The sequence below is a fragment of the Schistocerca serialis genome, chromosome 1 (assembly GCF_023864345.2).
Source record: "Schistocerca serialis cubense isolate TAMUIC-IGC-003099 chromosome 1, iqSchSeri2.2, whole genome shotgun sequence".
Taxonomy (NCBI): domain Eukaryota; kingdom Metazoa; phylum Arthropoda; class Insecta; order Orthoptera; family Acrididae; genus Schistocerca; species Schistocerca serialis.
This window is the reverse complement of record NC_064638.1, coordinates 433,490,135-433,509,959: the sequence shown is the minus strand read 5'-3', so window position 1 is coordinate 433,509,959 and position 19,825 is coordinate 433,490,135. Positions and strand designations below refer to the sequence as shown.

The 19,825-nt window shown below is 38.5% G+C and overlaps 1 protein-coding gene across 1 annotated transcript in view; it reads left to right on the top strand.

The window, feature by feature from the left end:
• The window catches only part of LOC126472623 (eIF-2-alpha kinase GCN2), a 304,310-nt gene that overhangs the window by 159,953 nt on the left and 124,532 nt on the right, over positions 1-19,825 (top strand). Inside the window, exons 10-13 of the mRNA XM_050099946.1 lie at positions 518-755; positions 6,007-6,124; positions 16,026-16,172; positions 18,448-18,690. Of these exons, the coding sequence (XP_049955903.1) occupies positions 518-755; positions 6,007-6,124; positions 16,026-16,172; positions 18,448-18,690 (746 nt within the window). The remainder of the gene's footprint in view (positions 1-517; positions 756-6,006; positions 6,125-16,025; positions 16,173-18,447; positions 18,691-19,825) is intronic.

Sequence of the window (19,825 nt, the reverse complement as noted above, 5' to 3'; positions counted from 1 at the left end):
TAATGTCCATCCAATAGTTGTCAAGGTTTTTCGATTACACTGCAGACGTTTCACTGGGATGCCTACATACAGTCCCGATCTCTCCCCATGTGGTTTCAAAATTTTTGAAACCCTGAAGAAAGACTTTCATGGCTGTAGATTTGCTTTGGACGAAGAGGTGCATGGTTGGGTACAGTCATGGTTCTGTAGGCAACCGTAAACATTTTTCCATGGCAGCATTGGCGTTGTGTCTCGTAGTGGTATAAATGTATTAAGAGTTATGGTGATTACTTTTGAAATAATAAACGGTTCACTTAATTTTCATATGACTGTTTCTTATAATAAGAGTAAAGCAGGTTAACTGGTTGGAGTCAGGCCTCTAATGTTAGTAATTTACATGATAGTCTGCAAGCTTCTTGTACAATGTATTTATAATAGTTGTTGTTGCTGGTGCTACTACGGCCTTTGTAACTCTTTTACTTTGCAGCAAAGTGTGCACTGTTTTTAAACTTGTTATTGTTGTTCCATTTTTCTTCAGGTTTGGTGCGTGTTGGTGACTATAGTCTGGATAAACGATTATCAGAAATCTATCAATCTTCAGTAACTGAAAGAACTGAAAATACCTTTCCCCCATCATTGGGACGTGGTGGCAAAAAATCAGATATCTATCGATTTGGAATTCTTATTTTGTCACTACTTCGTGGGTGTATAGTGACAGATATGCTACCAGAAATACCTACATGTACTCCATCAGATCTAAGAGACTTTCTAGAGAAGTAAGTGTATATGATTAACAAAAGAAAGTTGGGTTTAGTATAGACAACACACAAAATCATGTAGACAATGCTTAAAAACAAGCTATTTACAAAAATAGTTTATGTGGATTACTGTTGTTTGTTTGATTATTTTAATGTAGATGACAGTAATACTCATCACACAGTATACATAATTTTGTATGATTTGCTTCTAATACAACAGCTACTTGAAAAAATGCTGCCTGATAGATAGTAAACATGGTACATGGTTAGGAGAGGATGAAAAATAACCTATTGCTTAATAATATTAATTCATAGGCTCCTTGTAAAAAAGCTTTAAGCTTTTTTCCGTGACTAAAAAGTCAGATTTGTGTAACCTCTGCATTTAATGCTTAGTAAAGTCAAACATTCATTCAAAAAATATGCTAATTTCATATCTAAGAGTGGAAAGTCCAGGATGGAATAACATCAGTTTTACAATAAGAATAAATCTCTACCCACCATAAAGAGGAGATACTGAGTTGCAGACAGGCACAATGAACAGACTGTTAAACATTTAAGCTTTCGAGTAAAAGGCTTTCCTGCAAAGTAGGAAATTCACCCACATTCATATAAGCAGAACTCCCACATACGACCACTGTCTCAGGCTGCTGTGGCAGTATCACCCCTCTTTCATTCTCAATAAAATTCATAATACCAGCTGATCAAAAATTCAGTATAAATTTGAAAAATGAATAAATAACGGAATAATGTAGAGAGAGAGGTACAAATTGACACACATGCTTGGAATGACATGGGGTTTTATTAGAACCAAAAAAATACAAAAGTTCAAAAAATGTTCAACCGATGGTGCTTCATCTGATCAGAATATCAATAATTAGCATAACAAAGTAAGACAAAGCAAAGATGATGTTCTTTAGAGGAAATGCTCAATATGTCCACCATCATTCCTCAACAATAGCTGTAGTTGAGGAATAATGTTGTGAACAGCATTGTAAAGCATGTCCGGAGTTATGGTGAGGCATTGGCGTCGAATGTTGTCTTTCAGCATCCCTAGAGATGTCGGTCGATCATGATACACTTGCGACTTCAGGTAACCCCAAAGCCAATAATTGTACGGACTGAGGTATGGGGACCTGGGAGGCCAAGCATGACGAAAGTGGCAGCTGAGCACACGATCATCACCAAACGACGCGCGCAAGAGATCTTTCACACGTCTAGCAATATGGGGTGGAGCGCCATCCTGCATAAACATCGTACGTTCCAGCAGGTGTTTTACAGCCAGGCTGGGGATGATGTGATTCTGTAACATATCGGCGTACCTCTCAACTGTCACGCATTTCCTCAAGAAACAAGGCCCGCTAACGGTGGATGTGGTAAATCCAACCCATACCATGACTTTCTCGTCGTGCAGTGGAGTTTCCACAACAGTTCTAGGATTTGCGGTAGCCCAAATTCTGCAGTTGTGGGCGTTGACAGACCCTCAGAGCGTGAAATGGGCTTCATCGGTCCACAACACGTTACTCAACCAATCGTCAACTTCCGCCATCTTTTGAAACGCCCACACCGCAAATGCCCTCCGCTTCACTAAATCGTCAAGTAACAGTTCATGGTGCTGATGGATTTTGTACGGATAGCATCGGAGGGTACACCTCAGTGCCAACCAAACAGTAGTGTATGGAATGCCAGTGTGATGTGCGACTGCACGAGTGCTGACTTCCCCGTGCATAGACGAGCCCGCTACAGTCTCCATTTCTTCCTGAACTGCCTCAGTAGCATTACGCCTTGTGCTCAGTTGGCCACTACGGGGTCTATCGTCTAAACAACTCGTGGCTTCGAACTTCGAAATCGTTCTCGCCACAGCTGCATTTGTCAATGGACCTTTACCCGTCCGAATCCCTTTCCTATGATGATAGGATCGTAACGCTGAACTAGCACATTCCCCTTCTGATAATACAGCTTCACTAAAAGTGCCTTTTCAGGTAACGTCAACATGCTGCGACTGCTGGCACAATTGATTCTCTCTCTCATTACAGCTCCTTTTATACACAATTGTCATGCGCAGTCACAGACGTTTTGCTGTCCAGCACCATCTGTCGGACATTTTGTGAACTCACCCCCCCCCCCCCCCTCCGTCCAATAAAACCCCATGTCATTGCAAGCATGTGTGTCAATTTTTACCTCTCTATCTACATTATTCCATGGTTTATTAAGTTTTCAAATTTATACTGACTTTTTGATCACGCGGTATTGACAGCAAGTTGCCATGGTTTCCAGCGAAGGATTTTTCATGGTCTGTTTCCACTCTCACCCTGCGAAACAACACAGCCTGCTATTTTGAGATTAAACATTACTGTACTTAGTCAGATGACCAATTTACTTCCCGCTAAGACTGAGTGACCAAACCTCCTGTCCAAGTAATTAAGTAAACTAGATGATGAGAAAATTCTTGATATATTACACAGTTATAAAAGTTTCATGTAGAAATTACAATCACTTTATAAATTAAAATATTGGAAACATGCTATCTGATTTAAGGAATAAGGTTGCTTTAAATGTAATATCAGTACCTGTCCAAAAACACACTTTTTAATTGTTGGAAAATTTCCATTTCCTTTAAAGAAATTTAGCTTATTTATATGTTTGTCGCGACTAGCACTAATGGTGATATCAAAATGTTAAATCTTCTGAAAAATTTTGATAATTTTCACGCCAGAACTGCCTCATGTACTAATTTGGTGATATCATAGCCAGCTGCATAGACATCCAGATCCAGTTTTGCACTTATTTTAAGATAATGAAGTGTTATTACAGTTGTCTTCAAATTTCAGTAGAACAACATGCTTTAAGTTACATTTTTCTACAAAATTTGTGGTTTCAGCATTGAATCTGATTTCTCTATGTAACTTGAACAGTGCTCAAGGCACTGTTATATATGAAACATACATGTGAAACTAAGCTTAACACTTCCGATACTGTGGATGTGAATACACGTCCTGCTATGCCACTCCCTAGATGCTGTGGACATGTATACACGTGCCGCTTGAGTTTTCCTACAGTGCTGTGGACATCTGTATCCCTCCTGAGTTGCTGACCTCTAACTGCTGTGGACGAGTTACTTCCCTATCTTGGTGAATAAAAAAGATTTGGCTGTTCCTCATACAACATGTGTGCCTCATTGCATGCTATCATTTAAAGAAAAGAAAAGGGGGAAAACAACAACAACAACTCGTTTCCACATCTTGAATTGCTTAAGAGATATGACAGTTGTTATAACCATATGATCACTTTGTGCAAGTACGTGAAGGGGTGACCATCCACTGCACATAAAACCCAGTTACTCAATGACAACATGAAATACCATTCTGCTCTCAATTTCAATTAAAATATCAATATCTTACATACATTTCATTCACTGCAATGTATGGGCTAAAATCAGCCATACACAAAGTTTACAAAATGCGTTTTGACCTCTGGAAAATCTATAAAATTTTGCACAAAGTGGTACTTAATTTGATGCAGCACAGTAACAATGGCATATAAAGAAATGAAACTCAGTCCTTTATCAAGCAAAGATATCAGACTGCAAGACATGCAAAAATCAAATTTTTCATCTAATAGTTTTCTTAAAATTAGGTAATTAGTGTTTCATAACAACTGCATCACAACTTGTATCTCGAACACTTGAAAACTTCTGTTCAAACAATCTATGAACTGTACAAGAGGACACTGTACACACATATGAATCATAAATAAACAATAATTCGCTCTTGCCATTATTGCATTCGCAAACTTCACTGTTACACTTAGGATGCCTGTTTCACTGCTCGAATGACACTGGCCAACAAGACACATTTGTCTGTATGGTCTTCAGGGTAAAACCCACAAAAGGGAGAGGGGGGAGGGGGTCAAAGTGGGGCCCTGTGGGATCCATTCAACTAGAAAGTGCAGAGTCCGTAGCTGGCCTGCAATACCCCGGGCAAGCGATCATCAATTAAATGGAATACACTGTATTTTGTCAATCACTCAAAAGTGTGTTTAAGGATACTACAAATTATTTTCCATTTTTAATGATTCAGTAGTTGTTATTGCTGAATGGAAAGATTGTCGTTTACATGCTTAAGGGTAATGAAAAAATTAAGAAGATAAATTACTGTATAAAAGGGTAATATAATGAAGTTCAGTGGATTGAGTCTTTAATATACTGGTGGAACAAGCCTCACCAAAAAAAAAAAAAAAAAAAAAAAAAAAAAAAAAAAAAAAAAAAAAAAAAAAATATATATATATATATCATTTCTCTATTGCATGTTAAGGTACAGCAAAAATGTTGTCATCTTTGAAATTGCTCTGTAGGGGAAAAATAATTATATTCTGCAGTCAGATGTACTTGCATAGCGAAACAGGTAGTGGTCTAAAAAAACTAGCCTGCACAGGTCCAAAAAAACTCTTGAGATGAATGTTCCAGCATGCCATATAAACCAGTATAGTGCAGCGAGAATCACACAGTGCAAACATCCATGGTTAAGGACTTATTTAAAAGCATGACATTTGTCATCGGTGGTCCAAGCATTGCTTCATCCTGGATTATGTTTGTTCCAAGATAAGTCAAATTTATATCCTCATGAGAATGGATAGGTACAAAAATGGAGTACAGCACTTAGCCTGGCTCCTCAGTTCCCTGGTCCTACCATAACTTTACGCTTCTGCAATAGTTTGGAGGCTAAGGGGCTTTTTCTAACTTATTATTTCTGTTTAGACTTCGCAAGGTAGGCACATAAGGGTTCATTGTTTTCATGATATTGTACAACACATATATTTCTCATTTTGAGACTGGTCACAAGCTGAAAGTTTTGACCCAAAATAGAAAACCACTTACTGATAGTAAAATGTTTACATATAACTTTCTATAGGTGATAGAATAACCACTTATGTTAATGATGAAATAAATGTGAGTTTCCTGTGCCTGATTTTAAAGGATGCTCAGGAGTCTGTTGTTCATATGAAATGACTACAAACACACTGCAGTTAACACTTGAATCAAAGGTACTGTTAGTCATACTACCTCCACTTTGTATGCTTATTCCTTTACTCTTAAGATGAATGTAAGTTACCGTTTCTTTGGAAGATGAAGTAACATTTGGACAATTCTTGTGCAAATAACACGATTGTATGTACTGACTATTCTTCTGGTGAATGAAATGGTCGTGAAGTCACTTTATCACGAGTGTAAAATATTGCATTTGATGGTTTAGTATTTTTCTTAAACTTTCAGATGTTTTGCAAAGGATGAACATATGCGTTGGAGTGCAGCACAGCTCCTGGAACACCAGTTTGTACGGATTCCCATTGAACGTCTTCCCAGTCCTTGTAAAAGTGCCGATGACGCACAGGTAATAGAGTCTCTAAACTATTTGATAGAATGACATATTAAAAAGAATTTCTTTGCTTATTATAAATGAAACAAAATTTCAGATAGTTTTGAAATAATGGAAACCATTGGTTCCAGAAGACAGGGAATATAGTCTGTGATTTGATTGATTATTCATATGGTGTGACTGTCATTTATTATTGTAGTAAAATAGTGTGTCATATATTCATCTGTAAAATAAATCAGGTACAGAAGAGCAAAAGTGTAAGTGCTACTGACTTTCAGTGAAGGCATGGTCTTATGGTGCAACTAACTGAAGTTTATGTATCACAATTAACCAATGTGATGGGCTCATTGAGAATACAAATGACTTTGGTAGTAATGGCACAGAGGATTCAGGACAAGAAGTTATCAGTGAGAAATAATTGGAGTCAATAGGTAACGTACTGCAGGCCTGACCTCCGTGTTGTCCTCAGTCCTCTGTGTTGTCCTCAGACAGTGGTGTCATTGAATGCGGTATGAAGGGGCATGTGATGAGCACATTGTTCTCCAGGCCATTGTTGAGTTTCTTGACCTTGCAGCTGCTATTACTCTGTAAAGTATCTCCTCGAGTGGCCTCATGTAGCTAAGTGCATCCTATTCCAGTCCTTCACCAAGGAAAAGTCATTTGAGTACCGAGAGTCAAACCCAGGTCCCCCACCTGGCAGTCAGTCGTGCTGACCACTCAGCGACAGGTGTGGACAGTAGTAGTCAGTCACCAGTCCTAAATGACTGAGAAAGTCAAACATTGAAAAAGTATTTCCACAATACACATTTTTAAATACTTTGACAACAGTAAGTGTCCGAAACACCTTGTTTGTGCAGTCACAGTCTGATAAGAATTGTAATGTGAGAACATCTAGGTTGGATGACTGCCTTCAAAGCTTGTAAATAATTATGGACTAGAGATAACTCACTGAATAATAGAGGCCTTGAGTCATTGATACGTATATAAACCAGACTGAAAATGTACTTGTTCCTTTATGAATGTTTTTACAATTTAAAGTACCCATACGGATATGTGTGTGCGCACTTCACCACTTACACACTTGTATGGCTGCATTAGGTTGGCTGAATTAACAATATTGGGTTTGCAGTTCTGCAGCATGATTGGGGAGAGGATTTGTGTGAGGTGCAGTTGGGGAGTGGAGAAAGGAGGCAGGGAGGGGTGATGAATGGGGCTGACAGCTCAGAGTGATGCAGCAGATGCATGAGAAGGAAATGCGTCAGTGACACTGCATCAATGAATTTCTGCAGTGCGCTGTGAGGATGACATGGAAGAGAGGATTGGAAAGGAGCGACAGAACAGAGGAAGTGGAAATTCTAGGGAAGAATGTGTGGGTGTAGGATAAGTTAAGTTAGGCTTTGTTCACAATGGCACCAACATCAGGACTTACCACTGACAACCATCACCCAAAGTCGGCCTATATTTTCAAATCAGTACACCATTACATGCATGGTATCAGTGCATCCGATGTACAGACTTTGGACAATGGTCAGTGGAATTTAAATCAGTTTGTTTTATTTGGTTGAGTCGATCAACACTCCCAAACTGAAGCATAGATTCTGATAAACATTTAAGTTTAGTGCAAGAAAGGACTAGTTTGTGATGTCCTGAGGATGAGAAATGTAATAAAAAGTATAAGTCTCTGAATCCGTGGTCTGAAATTGCTACTTTCTGAGAAACCACAAGTTTTGAGCAACTTAAAACTTTAATAATAATTAATTGAACATTACCTAGTGTTGTATTACGCATGTTCTGTGGCTGTTATTTCAGCTTCTTTTCTGTACTTAAAATCCAGCGTGTGATGCAGGCGAAATCTGTATTGGAAATTTTAGGCACAGATTATAACTTCAAAAAAATTGTGTTAAAATGAGAGAAGAGACATATATCAGTTATGATGCTTAAAGTTACTGTAGTGGATTTATTGTTATTATTATTATTATTATTATTATTATTATTATTATTATTGTGATATCTGGGCATTAGCTTTCTATGTATTATTATTACTGCTTAGTGCTGTTTTTATGCTAGTAGGTTGATGATTCTGTAATTTGAGGTGGCTCACAAATGTGATCTATGTGTTTCCATTTTCCAGTGCTTTAGGCATTCAGAGTATCTTATTCTAAAATTTATATCTGTATTTTGCACACATGTTGAATGACAGCCATTGAATGTTAATTGACGTATGTAAGTTTGCTGATTTTATATGAAGCTGTGCAGAGTGTTTGTAATCTTGTTTTTCGGTATCACCAGCAGCATCTCAAATGTGTAATAGAATGTTTCTTTCTTTATCTCATATTCAGAAAACTTTTCTGGCAAGGGTGATTATGGGAGTGAAGTAGAATGGGTTACAATGACAGACCACATTTATGTAGTTCAGAAAGGCTTGCTTGAGGGGGAGGGGATCAAGATGGCACAAGTTGTGAAGCAGCTGTTGAAGTCAAATATGTTGTGCTCAACAGTGTGTTCCACTATTGGGTGCCGTCTTAGCTCTTCACCTCAATTTGTTAGTGGCCATTCGTTCAGATGGACAGCTGTTTGTGGTTATGCTCGCATAAAATACTGTGCAGAAGTTGCAGCAGAGCTATTACATGACATGCCTGCTTTTACAAAAGGCCTTGCGACTAATGTGACAGGATCAACCTGTGGTGGGTGGGAAGTAGGGGATGCTGGATGGGTGTATCCGACAGATCTTGCACTGAGTCTTGCACAGGGTTATGACTCATGTCGCAAGAGGTTGGGAATGGGTGTGGCATGGGGATGGAGCAGGATATCATATCATGTAGATTGGGTGGCCAGTGGAACGCTACTTTGGGAGAGGTGGGAAGGGTTGTGAGTAAAATGTTCCTCATATCTGGGAACAGTGGAAAATAGTAGAAGTTCTGGTGAAGGATATAGTTCATTTGTTTCAGTCCAGGATGATAAAAGGTAATGAAGGGAATTCTCCTTTGCAGCTGATTCTAAGAGGCGGTGAGAGGATTAGAGGTGTGTTGATCTATCTGTGAAATAGGTTTGGGGATAGTGCCTGTCTGTGAAGGTCTTAGTGGGACTTTCAACTTAATGGGCAAGGGAATTCTCATCACTGCAGATGCTCTATTCACGGGTGGCCAGACTATGTGGGAGTGAATTTTTGGAGTGGAAGGGTGACAAGTATCAATATGCAGGTATTGTTGATAGTGGGCTTTATATGGACAGTAGTGTGAATGGAATCTGCACTTCAAAGTCTGGTCAGCCCCAAGAGACTAGAAGCAAGTGGTATTATGACAAGACACTATGGATCAATAAATATTAGATGAGTGTGATGATGCCAAATGAGCTACATTGCAGATGTCTAAGGGAGCTGCCTACCCACTAGTGTTAAACATGAAGATGACTCTGTAAATATTTGAGTGGCTGCTTTGTGTAGAAATTGCTGCTTTGTGGTGTTACCTCAGTCCCATTAGTAGTTTCTTATGGCTAAGGATTATGTAGACGTGACAGACACATGATCTTATGCACCTTACTCTTTTAGATCTTCTATCCTACAGAGAGAAAAATAATAATTCTGGTCCGAAATGGTATGACCATGAAGATTATCTCCTGAAACCTGTGCAGGAGTGGTAAGACAGAAGAAGAAAGGGGGGAGGTTAATGGTGTCGCTAGAGATGGCTGCGAGTGGGAACAAGCAAAGATTCAAGCCTTGAGGTGTTGCAGGGACTCGGGATGTGCACACTTTAGAAAAGCTGCTGCAAGATGTGGAAAGGAAAAGATGCAAGAAGCAACCATAGCTGAACATTATTAACAGTTTGTGGTAGCAAACAATATTTAATGTGATTTTTGAATCTAAACTGCACTAGCTGAAAGTCAAACATGAGCTCATGACAAACCACTGCTGTTTAAACTACCTGCTAATTTTAAAAAATCTCTAATATAGTAGCACATAAAGTTTGCAGTTTAACTCAATTAAATGTAGAGCTACACCATGCCACCAAGCCCCTGGGACTAATTGTTAAACTGGATTTCATCTTCTGATTAACATATTAAGCTGCATGGCTGTGTGAGATAATTTTGGAAACCTCATAAAGCTTATACAAAAACAGTCTTCAAAACAAGTTCAAATCAAAAAGAGTTAAACAAGTTTTGCCTGTATGCTTCCCTAATACCACTAACTATATTTGCTTCCATTGCACAACTTGCTACTTCATTGGCAACACAAATCACAGAAATAAGACTCCCAAAACAGACACTGAAACAAGTCTAAGAGTAATTGGATGCCCATACACTAATTTGTATTACTGCATCTGTGATCTCCCTCACCCCCCCTCTCCCTCCCCCTTCCCCCTCTCCCTCCCGCCCTCTCTCTCCCTCCCCCTCCTCCCTCCCTCCTCTCCCTCCCCCTCTCTCTCCCTCCCCCTCCTCCCTCCCTCCTCTCCCTCCCCCCCCTCTCTCTCCCCTCCAGCTCTCTCTCTCTCTGTGTGTGTGTGTGTGTGTGTGTGTGTGTGTGTGTGTGTGTGTGTGGCAAGATCAATATTTTATCTGTTGGGCAGCATTACTTTATTTTGTTTGCAGAACAATATGAACTAATGCCATGCAAATAGAATTAGTATTAAAGAAGTAATGAATTAAAATGTCATGCCTGGTGTAGTAAGTTTATCGCTTACTATGTTTTTGATTTTCATGCCGTTAAACTGTCCCATCAGACATGACATTTTAATTTATTATTTCTTTAATACTAACTCTATTTGCAACACATTTTGCAGACAGTATTCACACATATCACTGAACGTGCCTGCGAAATTGTGTCATCTTACTACACACAATTCAGGAGATATGATGTCATAAACACTTGGATGCTTAGAAACAATTGCACCATTAATAACTTTTCAATTTATAACCTCTTTACTACTAACTCTGTTCGCAACATGTTCCACAATCATTATCTACAAAAGCCACTGAATGTACCTTCAGAATTATATTAGTGTATGACCACACAGTTCTGAGGGACATAATAAATACTGAGTTGTGTGAAAGTGAAATTGCAGGGTGAAATTTGCTAGAGATTTAGGTGAAATATGTGTACAAATATGTGGTATGTGCATACGTGGGTGAAGCCACAGCCAGAAAGCTCTTTCTAACCCATGAAATGATCTCAGTCAAACTTGGTACGCATGTCACGTACTATCAGGAGAGAAATACTGTGGGCTTAAGGACCACTAACCTCCTATTGGGTGGGAGTGATGGGACAGAGAAGACAGGCAAGTAGAAGATTGGAGTAAATGCGTACCCGGGCAACACTGGGTACTCAGCTAGTGTAAGCATAAAACAACCGCCACAATTCAGCAAAATTTTTAATCTTAACATGTACATTGTTAAACAGTAAGCTGATAAAAAGGTAAAAATTTCTCCCTTTTTTTCACAACTTCAGTTTTCAGCTCTTTGAGCACAGCACAGCAATTCAGTAAGTCCCCAACAATCGTTTAAGTCCTTCATTACTTCAGTAAATTTTCTTGCTCATAAAACTTTTTAGATCCATCCTACATGACAAGATTATGAGCAGTACAGTGCACAAACATTGTTAAGATTCTTCTTTGCATATTCATGACTTAAATCCTTAGAATTAGCCAGAAACATTTGATGCCCCATTGTAATACTGGCCTTTGAGTTTTGAGGGTGCAGGATTAAAATACCGTTTATGAGATTAAACAAGATATCTGCTGAAGTACTATCTGCAGAAATAACTTTGAGACAAACAGAGACTTGCTCAGTTTGGAACATGACATAAGTTTCATTCAATAAAACCAAAAAAATTCTGCAATGCTAACCTGACTTGGGTCAAGACATGCTTTCTTATAAGCTCACACTTAGATCAGAGCTGAAACTGGACGTTTGTTCATCTGTATTTTGGTACCCAATCAGCTGCATAGAGGAGTGAAATGATGACAGGGTCAAGGCGAGATAGATTTTCCAGGTCTCTTTTGTTGGAGACAGTAGAGAAAGACTCAGATGTTAGACTGAGCAGGTAGATATGGAGATGATAGGAGAAATGAGCTTTTGCTGCTTTTTTTTATTGCTGCTTCACATGTTAACAGTGAACATACAGAAGAGCACAGACATTGAATTATAAAAACATAGATGAGGCTTGCTAGATTCTCCAATCAGAAACCTGAACAAATGGCCAAACCGGCCTATAACTTTATTCAAAGATTCAGATATATTCAGTAATCTATGGAACTAAAGAGCATGAACCATGGAAATTCCACATTCTATTGTTATAATGCTACCCTTATGTTCAAGTGCTTGTCACAGTGTAAGTGACATACAGACAGACATAGTTACACGTAGACAAAAGTATGATGGAAACTAGTAACCCTAGCTAAGAGGTACTTATATGCAAGCTTTGCAAGTCCTTAGTGCACAAAGTTAATAGAGTTTGACTGCTCGCTTAGCATCTGCTGTAGGTTCGTCCTTCCAAGACAGCTGTCCCATTATCTCTTCTACTCGCTGGAACTCTCGAACTCTGCCGTGACTGGCATTTGAGGACTTCTAAATATGATGCTGAGGCAGTTTGCTTACGGACGATATATAACTGCATTGCTTTTTACCCCCCATTCTTAGTCAGTGCGCGTGAAATCAGTGGTTTCTCAATGCATGTGACTTCTCAATGGATTGACGAAAGCGGCTTACACTCTGCACCTCTACCTAAGTTACAGGGCTTACAGCTAATATGCATTCTTAGATGATTTTTCTCTTTTTTCTGGCAACCTATCGCACTTTTTGTAACCCAGATTTTAATTCTGCCACATCACGTAAAACATCAGAAGTTTGAATTTTCATTGTCATTTTGGATTCTCGTATCAGAAGACCATGTCTCACCAGTGTCTTTAACGTGCTGAATATTTCCAGTAACCCTTTTTGATTATCCACCATTTGTTTCAATTGAAATGACAATATCAGTTGAATGGCTTTAGTAGTTTCAACATTTTGGAATGCTTCAGTGTAATTAATAGTAAAAGAACTTGTTGCATGAATCTTTATCCTCTGTGCTTCATGTTTCCTGTTTGAAAATCCATTGTCAAGCCAAACATTCCTCGATTTTATGGCCTGTTGGTCAGAACTGGCTATTAACTTTCACTCGCACACTTTGGTAAAGATTTGAAAAATTCCATTTATTCGTTTGTCAAAGACAGCAAACTGTTATTAAAATCACTATAGTGCTTTTTGTAAACAACAGGAATTTAAACTACATGCATTGTAGTGTAAAAATATAAAAGCACATATTTGGATTTACAGTGTAGGTCTTAATTTTGTGTAAATAAAAATAATATTTACACTTCAAAATTATTGGAATTTCTTTTAAAAACAGAAAAGGCTCTGTGATTTTAAAGTACACTCAGGATTTTCACAGTTGGCTACATCAACATGTTCATCACTAAATAAACAATAGTCCTAGATTCTCTTCCCTATTCTGCTGCCTAACTGCTTCAAGTATGCTCTCCTCAGTTTTTCACTTGTTTGTCACCGCAAATCTGTCCATGTCTGTTGTGAATGCTTTTACAATGAAAGGGAAACTTGAGATATAGCATTGTTCAGCCTTTTGTAGACACTCTCTTCCAGAATGAATGTTCTCTCTGCAGTGGAGTGTGCGCTGGTCTGACACTTCCTGGGAAATTAAAACTATGTGCCGGTCTGGGACTTCAGCCTCGGGCATTTGCCTTCTGCAGGCAAGTACTCTACCAACTGAGCTACCCTAGCATAACTTACAACCTGTCCTCACAGTTTTTCTTATGCCAGTACCTCATCTTGTACCTTCCAGTTTTCACATAAGTTTTCCTATAAATCCTGCTTGACTAGTACTTATGGAAGAAATACTATTGAGGAGATACTGCTTAGCCACAGCCTGGGGGACTGTTTCCTGAACAGGCTGTTGCCAAGCCATATATCCACAATATTGTTTCTTCTAGCAGTTCTAACTGGGCAAGATTCACAGGAGAATTTCTGTGAAGTTTGGAAGGTAGGAGGTGAGGTGCTGACAGAAGTAAAGCTGGGGGGGAGGGGTCGTCATGAGCCATTCTTGGGTAACTCAGTCAGTAGAACACTTCTGAGTCTTGATCTCTTGATCTGATACACAGTTTTAATCTGCCTGGAAGTTCCAGTTACTTACTTTCTTATATTATTCTTCACTCACTTGGGTGCATTTCACTTGGTGATAAAGTAAGAATATCTCAGATAGACAAATGTTTACTGATGTTCTTATGCTAAAAGTGCACTGAAAATCGACTAGCCATGGCTACAGAAAAAACAGTGTCTGATGAAAAATTATTTTGCTAATTTTATTTATATTATAAAATTGGTAGGCAATGTGTCTTTAATAAACGTGTAATAATATGAAAAGCTACTTTTACTGCTAGCGTGTTTGCTGTTTGTCACCAGTAGATGCTCAGTTAAAACCTCAATCATATACTGTCTGACAAAAAAAGTTAAGCATGTAGAATGGGAGAATAAAAGGAAATGAAACCTGATGGGTGATAGGGTATGTGATATTATTTCAATGATTACAAAATTGATTCAAATTTACAAAGAACTTCACAGTAGGAGCCCACTGACCACTACGGCATTTACCCCACTGGCCTGCATGCACGCACTGACCCGGTTCGAAAGGGTGTCATAAAACCATTGTATCCTCGTCTGAGACAAGTTGGCCTGCAATTATTGTAACTGTTCCGTGACATCCTGGATACTGGCACTCTGAAGGAGTTGACATCTGATCTGAGTATCTTGTTGGCTATGGGAGTTCCTCAGTATTACACAGACATGTATTTCCTGCTGAAAAATGACATGATGACAGTGTCACACAAGAGGTAACACATTGAGGACTCAGGATGTTCGTGATGTCCTGCGTGCCTTTAGATTTCCCTCAATCTCTGTTAGTCATGATCTAAAATCATACTTGATGGTTCCCCACACCACAACTCCAGGAGCTACACCACTGTGCATCTCCAAAACATTGGAAGAAAGTTCCCCAGGTCGTCTCCATACTGAGAGTGTCATCATTGGTAAATCAGAACCATGATTAATTGCTAAACGTGATGCGACACCTTACATCAGTAATCCATGCCTCCTGATCACAGCACCATTCCAAATGCAGCCATTGTTCTTATAGTCTCAACTTTCACATCCTTCATAAGCTGTACAAGGTCTCGTAACAACACTAAACATGAACAACACACTTGCACTCTGGTGGTCATTCTAAAAGTTGCAGAAAATTGCAACTTTTATCATTTACATTCACGCTGTTGGAGTGAATGTGCACCCCGACTATATCTTCTGGCTGTTTCACCTTTTTGTCTGGCTGTGTCTATTTTCATAAATGCTTGTTTTCATACACTGGGAGAACTGTGGTGGAGCTGGCGTCTTTATCAGAACAGCTGCTATACCTCATGATGATTAGCAGCCATCTCATCACTTGAGTAAGCTACTCTTTAATTTGGACTGTAGCATTCCCAAATGTGGGGTACCAGCTAAACCAGTATGTTAGGTTAGTAAAGTCACGACACATTTGTGATGCTGCTGCCCCACTTTGGAATGGCAGCTCTCCCAAAGAGGAAACTACTATTGTCCAACATGTTGGAGTGAATGGGTTTCTGCTTGTATCTGGAAGAGCAGCTTTTTTAAAAGTAGGAGAGAAGTCACTCTAAAACATAAGTATGCCATTGTAAATACAATTAGCATATCTGCTCCACAAACATTCTCTCAGTATATATTATGTTTACTCAAATCCATAGTAGGTAGTTTACCCACTCTAAATTTTTTGAGTGGGTGCAAGAACCTACTACATCCATACCAGCCATCGTATCTGCACATATTATTAATTATTCAGAAATATTTTCTTGGTATGTCTTAGCAACCTGAGGATGAAACGTTTGAAGAGGAACCTGATACTGATATTCACATGATATTGCCAACCAATCTCAAGGGGCAGTCCAGAATCCAAAATGAGTTTGAAGTGCTCAAGTGGCTGGGGAAAGGAGCATTTGGTGATGTACTGAAGGTAATAAAAATCATTGAACATAAGCAAGAAGAATAAGAAAGTGCATAAATCATTTTCCCATTGTTTAGTTCAGGCACATTGTTCTTATAGGACTTTTTTGTTTCCTGCCTTGATGTTAATGTAAAGATTTAACATATATTCACATGAAGTCTACCTCTCTTGCAACTTGCCCTTTTTTGGTGTCATTATACTTCACCTTCCACAAGTTCCTAGGTTATGAAAGTTTTTAAAATGTTCATTTTGTCTGTCAGTGTTGGATGTTACAGTCATGAGACTTTCTTCTTTGACATCCATTTACAATGAATTACTGTAGTAAATATCAGTAGACTGAATACCATGCTTATATTTATTGTGCCCCTGTGAGGGGGAGGTGGGGGGGAGGTGAATTTGTAAGTTTCTGGCTTCACAGAGAAAGAATGAAGTCAAAGGTTGAACATCCTTGTGCATCCACCCTCCATCTTCTCCCTCTGGCTAGTACACTTTTTACATTGTTATTGTAGCTTTTCTAGGCTATTAAAAAAAGAAATTGTGTCATAAATGGTCAGACCAGCTCTCAGTAGCATTTTTGATATCCTCATTGTTCTTGAAATGAGAACTCTTGAGGTGTTTCTTCTGGTTAAGAATCAAGAGGTTGTCCAAAGAAGTCACATCATTAGTTGATGGCAACATAGGATGTTTGATTTGGCAGCCATGGTGTGGGGCATGTGCAAGTGTGCTTTGTCTCACAATGAGAGGTTCCCTCTGGTCAGCTTTCCATGTATTTTGTCTTAAATTCCTGCCTCACCTGGTCAAGGAAGTTGGGATAATACTCTCAGGTTATACGTCAGCCAGAGGTAGGCAGACCACCTTCAGGAAACAGGTACCATGACTGTTTTGTCAGATGTCAAGGTGCAGAGTTTCTTTGGATGTGGAGACCCACTGTGGTGCAATTCTTGTGATTGTTCCCTAGTTTTGGGATCAGGTTTCATCTTCAGTTAGTAACTCAGCCAAAAAGACATTTTTACCCCAGAGTGGACCCAAAACGCTCTATCTTCACTTGTGTCTTCATTATTAAAACATTTCAGCATCCACTTCACTTCCTCCTGTTTAGGTTATTGTTAATAAAGAAGCTAACACAGCCCTAGAATATGTCCAGTATCTCAGCTGTATTATTCATGTTTATTTACTGATCCTTATCAATTGGCTTGTGGATAGTATTACTTGTCGCTGGTCTGATGATGTGGGCTGCCCATGTTGATCGGTGGTGAAAAGCCCAATCTTGAAATAAGACTCTTATGGTGTTAACAGTGTTGTAGGAAGAACATGTCTCCCTTGGGATGTGTGACATCTCAGTGTGGAAGTCCTTGGCAGATTTTTCTTGGATTAACAAAAACTGTATGTTGATCTGTAACTCCACAACAAAAACTTTGTGATCCCTTACAACTCCATCAATCTTAAATTGCCCTCTCAGACTCCATTTGAAATTAAAAATAGCTATAATAATTTAAACAAATGTTATGTTTACATAATGAGGTATCAACTGTTAATAAGGTACAAAATTCATTTTTTCAATTCAAACTGCTAGGAAGTTTTTCAGCCCCCCTCCTCCCCCACACTTGTACAATGCCATTAAATGAAGTCAGTATTTTCCTCTTTGTTGGCGCCATATTAACATAATGAACTTTGCTGCAACATACCTGCAGTTTTAAGATTTTCCTGTAAAATATCTAGGCTTGTGGTGTGTTTCAATTGTATTACTTTGCCTAATTATTGTACAGTTATTCTCTGTTTGTGCTTGTTGGTTGTGTTATGTTGGAGACAAAGGTATTTCAATTTTTACTTTCAATAATTACTCACATTCTTGAATGTGCATGCTTCTCATTAGTCGAATGACTATTGTCTGTCAAGTCAAAAAGGGATACTAGCACAGCTCACAGAACAACAACTGTTTTACTGACTCATATTGCTACATCAATTAAACAAGTCTCTGATACAGATTCGAAGGGAAGTGATCAAAATATTAGTGCATGTACCCTTCTCAGTTCAGGATCATAAATTTGTCAAGCATGCTTTTATTATTATTATTATTATTATTCTCTCATAACTACAAAATGGGTCTGTGGATTGGAATATCTGTTTAATGGTAGATGTATTACTGTGTTTGGAAAATTACAGACAATTGAGGCTTTGACAAAGTTACTTTTGTAAACCATAGTCCACATTATCATAATCGTATTTTGCTATATGTCTCTTTAATTTCTACACATTCTGCTTAGAAAAATTCCCTGTTTTCCAGGTTCGGAACAAATTGGATGGTGGTGTGTATGCTATCAAACGTATTGAATTGAATCCCAAAAATCGTCAGTTAAACCGTAAAATCACTCGAGAAGTGAAGCTGCTGTCCAGATTGAACCATGAAAATGTTGTGCGCTACTTTAATTCCTGGATTGAAAGTGCAACTATTGAACAGCCAGCAACAACAGTTAGCAGTCGGACACCTTCACCTGCTGGAACCCAATCGAGTCAGAGTAAAATGAAGGTCAGAAACTTACCTTCATAGCCAACTATAGAAATCTAATTTATTTACCAGTGAATAAGTTCTATCGGTTGTGTTTCTGCTTGCCACTAGCAGAAACAATTATTGCACATTGAAGTAGTTTCAAAAATAAAAATAGTTTTACAAAGAGAGAAAAAATTTGATGGGTTCACCCCTACTTTCAAAAATTGTAGAGTGTGGGATATTTCAAAAACTAAATCGTAGCCAGCCGCGGTGGCCGAGTGGTTCTAGGTGTTCAGTCCGGAACCGCGCGACTGCTACGGTCGCAGGTTCGAATCCTGCCTCGGGCATGGATGTAGTGATGTCCTTAGGTTGGTTAGGTTTAAGTAGTTCTAAGTTCTGGGGGACTGATGACCACAGATGTTAAGTCCCATAGTGCTCAGAACCATTTGAACTAAATTGTAGAAAATCTCACTTCTTTTATGATTGTATAGTAGTATTGTACCATTGTAACAGACACAGAGCAAATACCATTGTAACAGACACAGAGCAAATGAGACACCTGATGACATTTTATTACTTACTAAAAATGAACAACTTCAACACTGCACCAAGGAAAAACTTTGTCATCTTCCTAGGAAAATCCAATAAGAAAACAAATTCAGTATGGCAAGTTTGTTTTGTGTTTGGTTAGATAAGGATTTAGATTTGATTAATAGTCAGTCACAGATTTAGTATGTTCAGTTGCTTAAGAATCAGTCTACTTCCAAAGCAAAAGAACAGAGGCATAATATGAATCAGAATTTTTTTTTTCCTGTCTGTTTCTTATGTCTATTTCTTACCATCAGTAGTAGCCTGTCAACTATAACTGTAAATGAACAAGACATGTCTAATAGGAAAAATGGGGCGCAATGAGCCTTGTCAACACAGTAATTTTGGAACTACATTGCATTTTGACTAAAAAGATCTTGTAAACCTTAAAAGAGCAATTGCATGTATGACATAATAGTCACATTGGCAGATTTTCAATTATGAAAGTTTGTTAAAATTAATAAATACTTTTTTCTGTAACCACTAATAGTCATAGTTTGATAGTTAATGGAAAAATTATCAGCACCCTAATCATGATTTAGTGTGATAACACAAATGAGACACAATTTGCCAACAAAAGGGTACA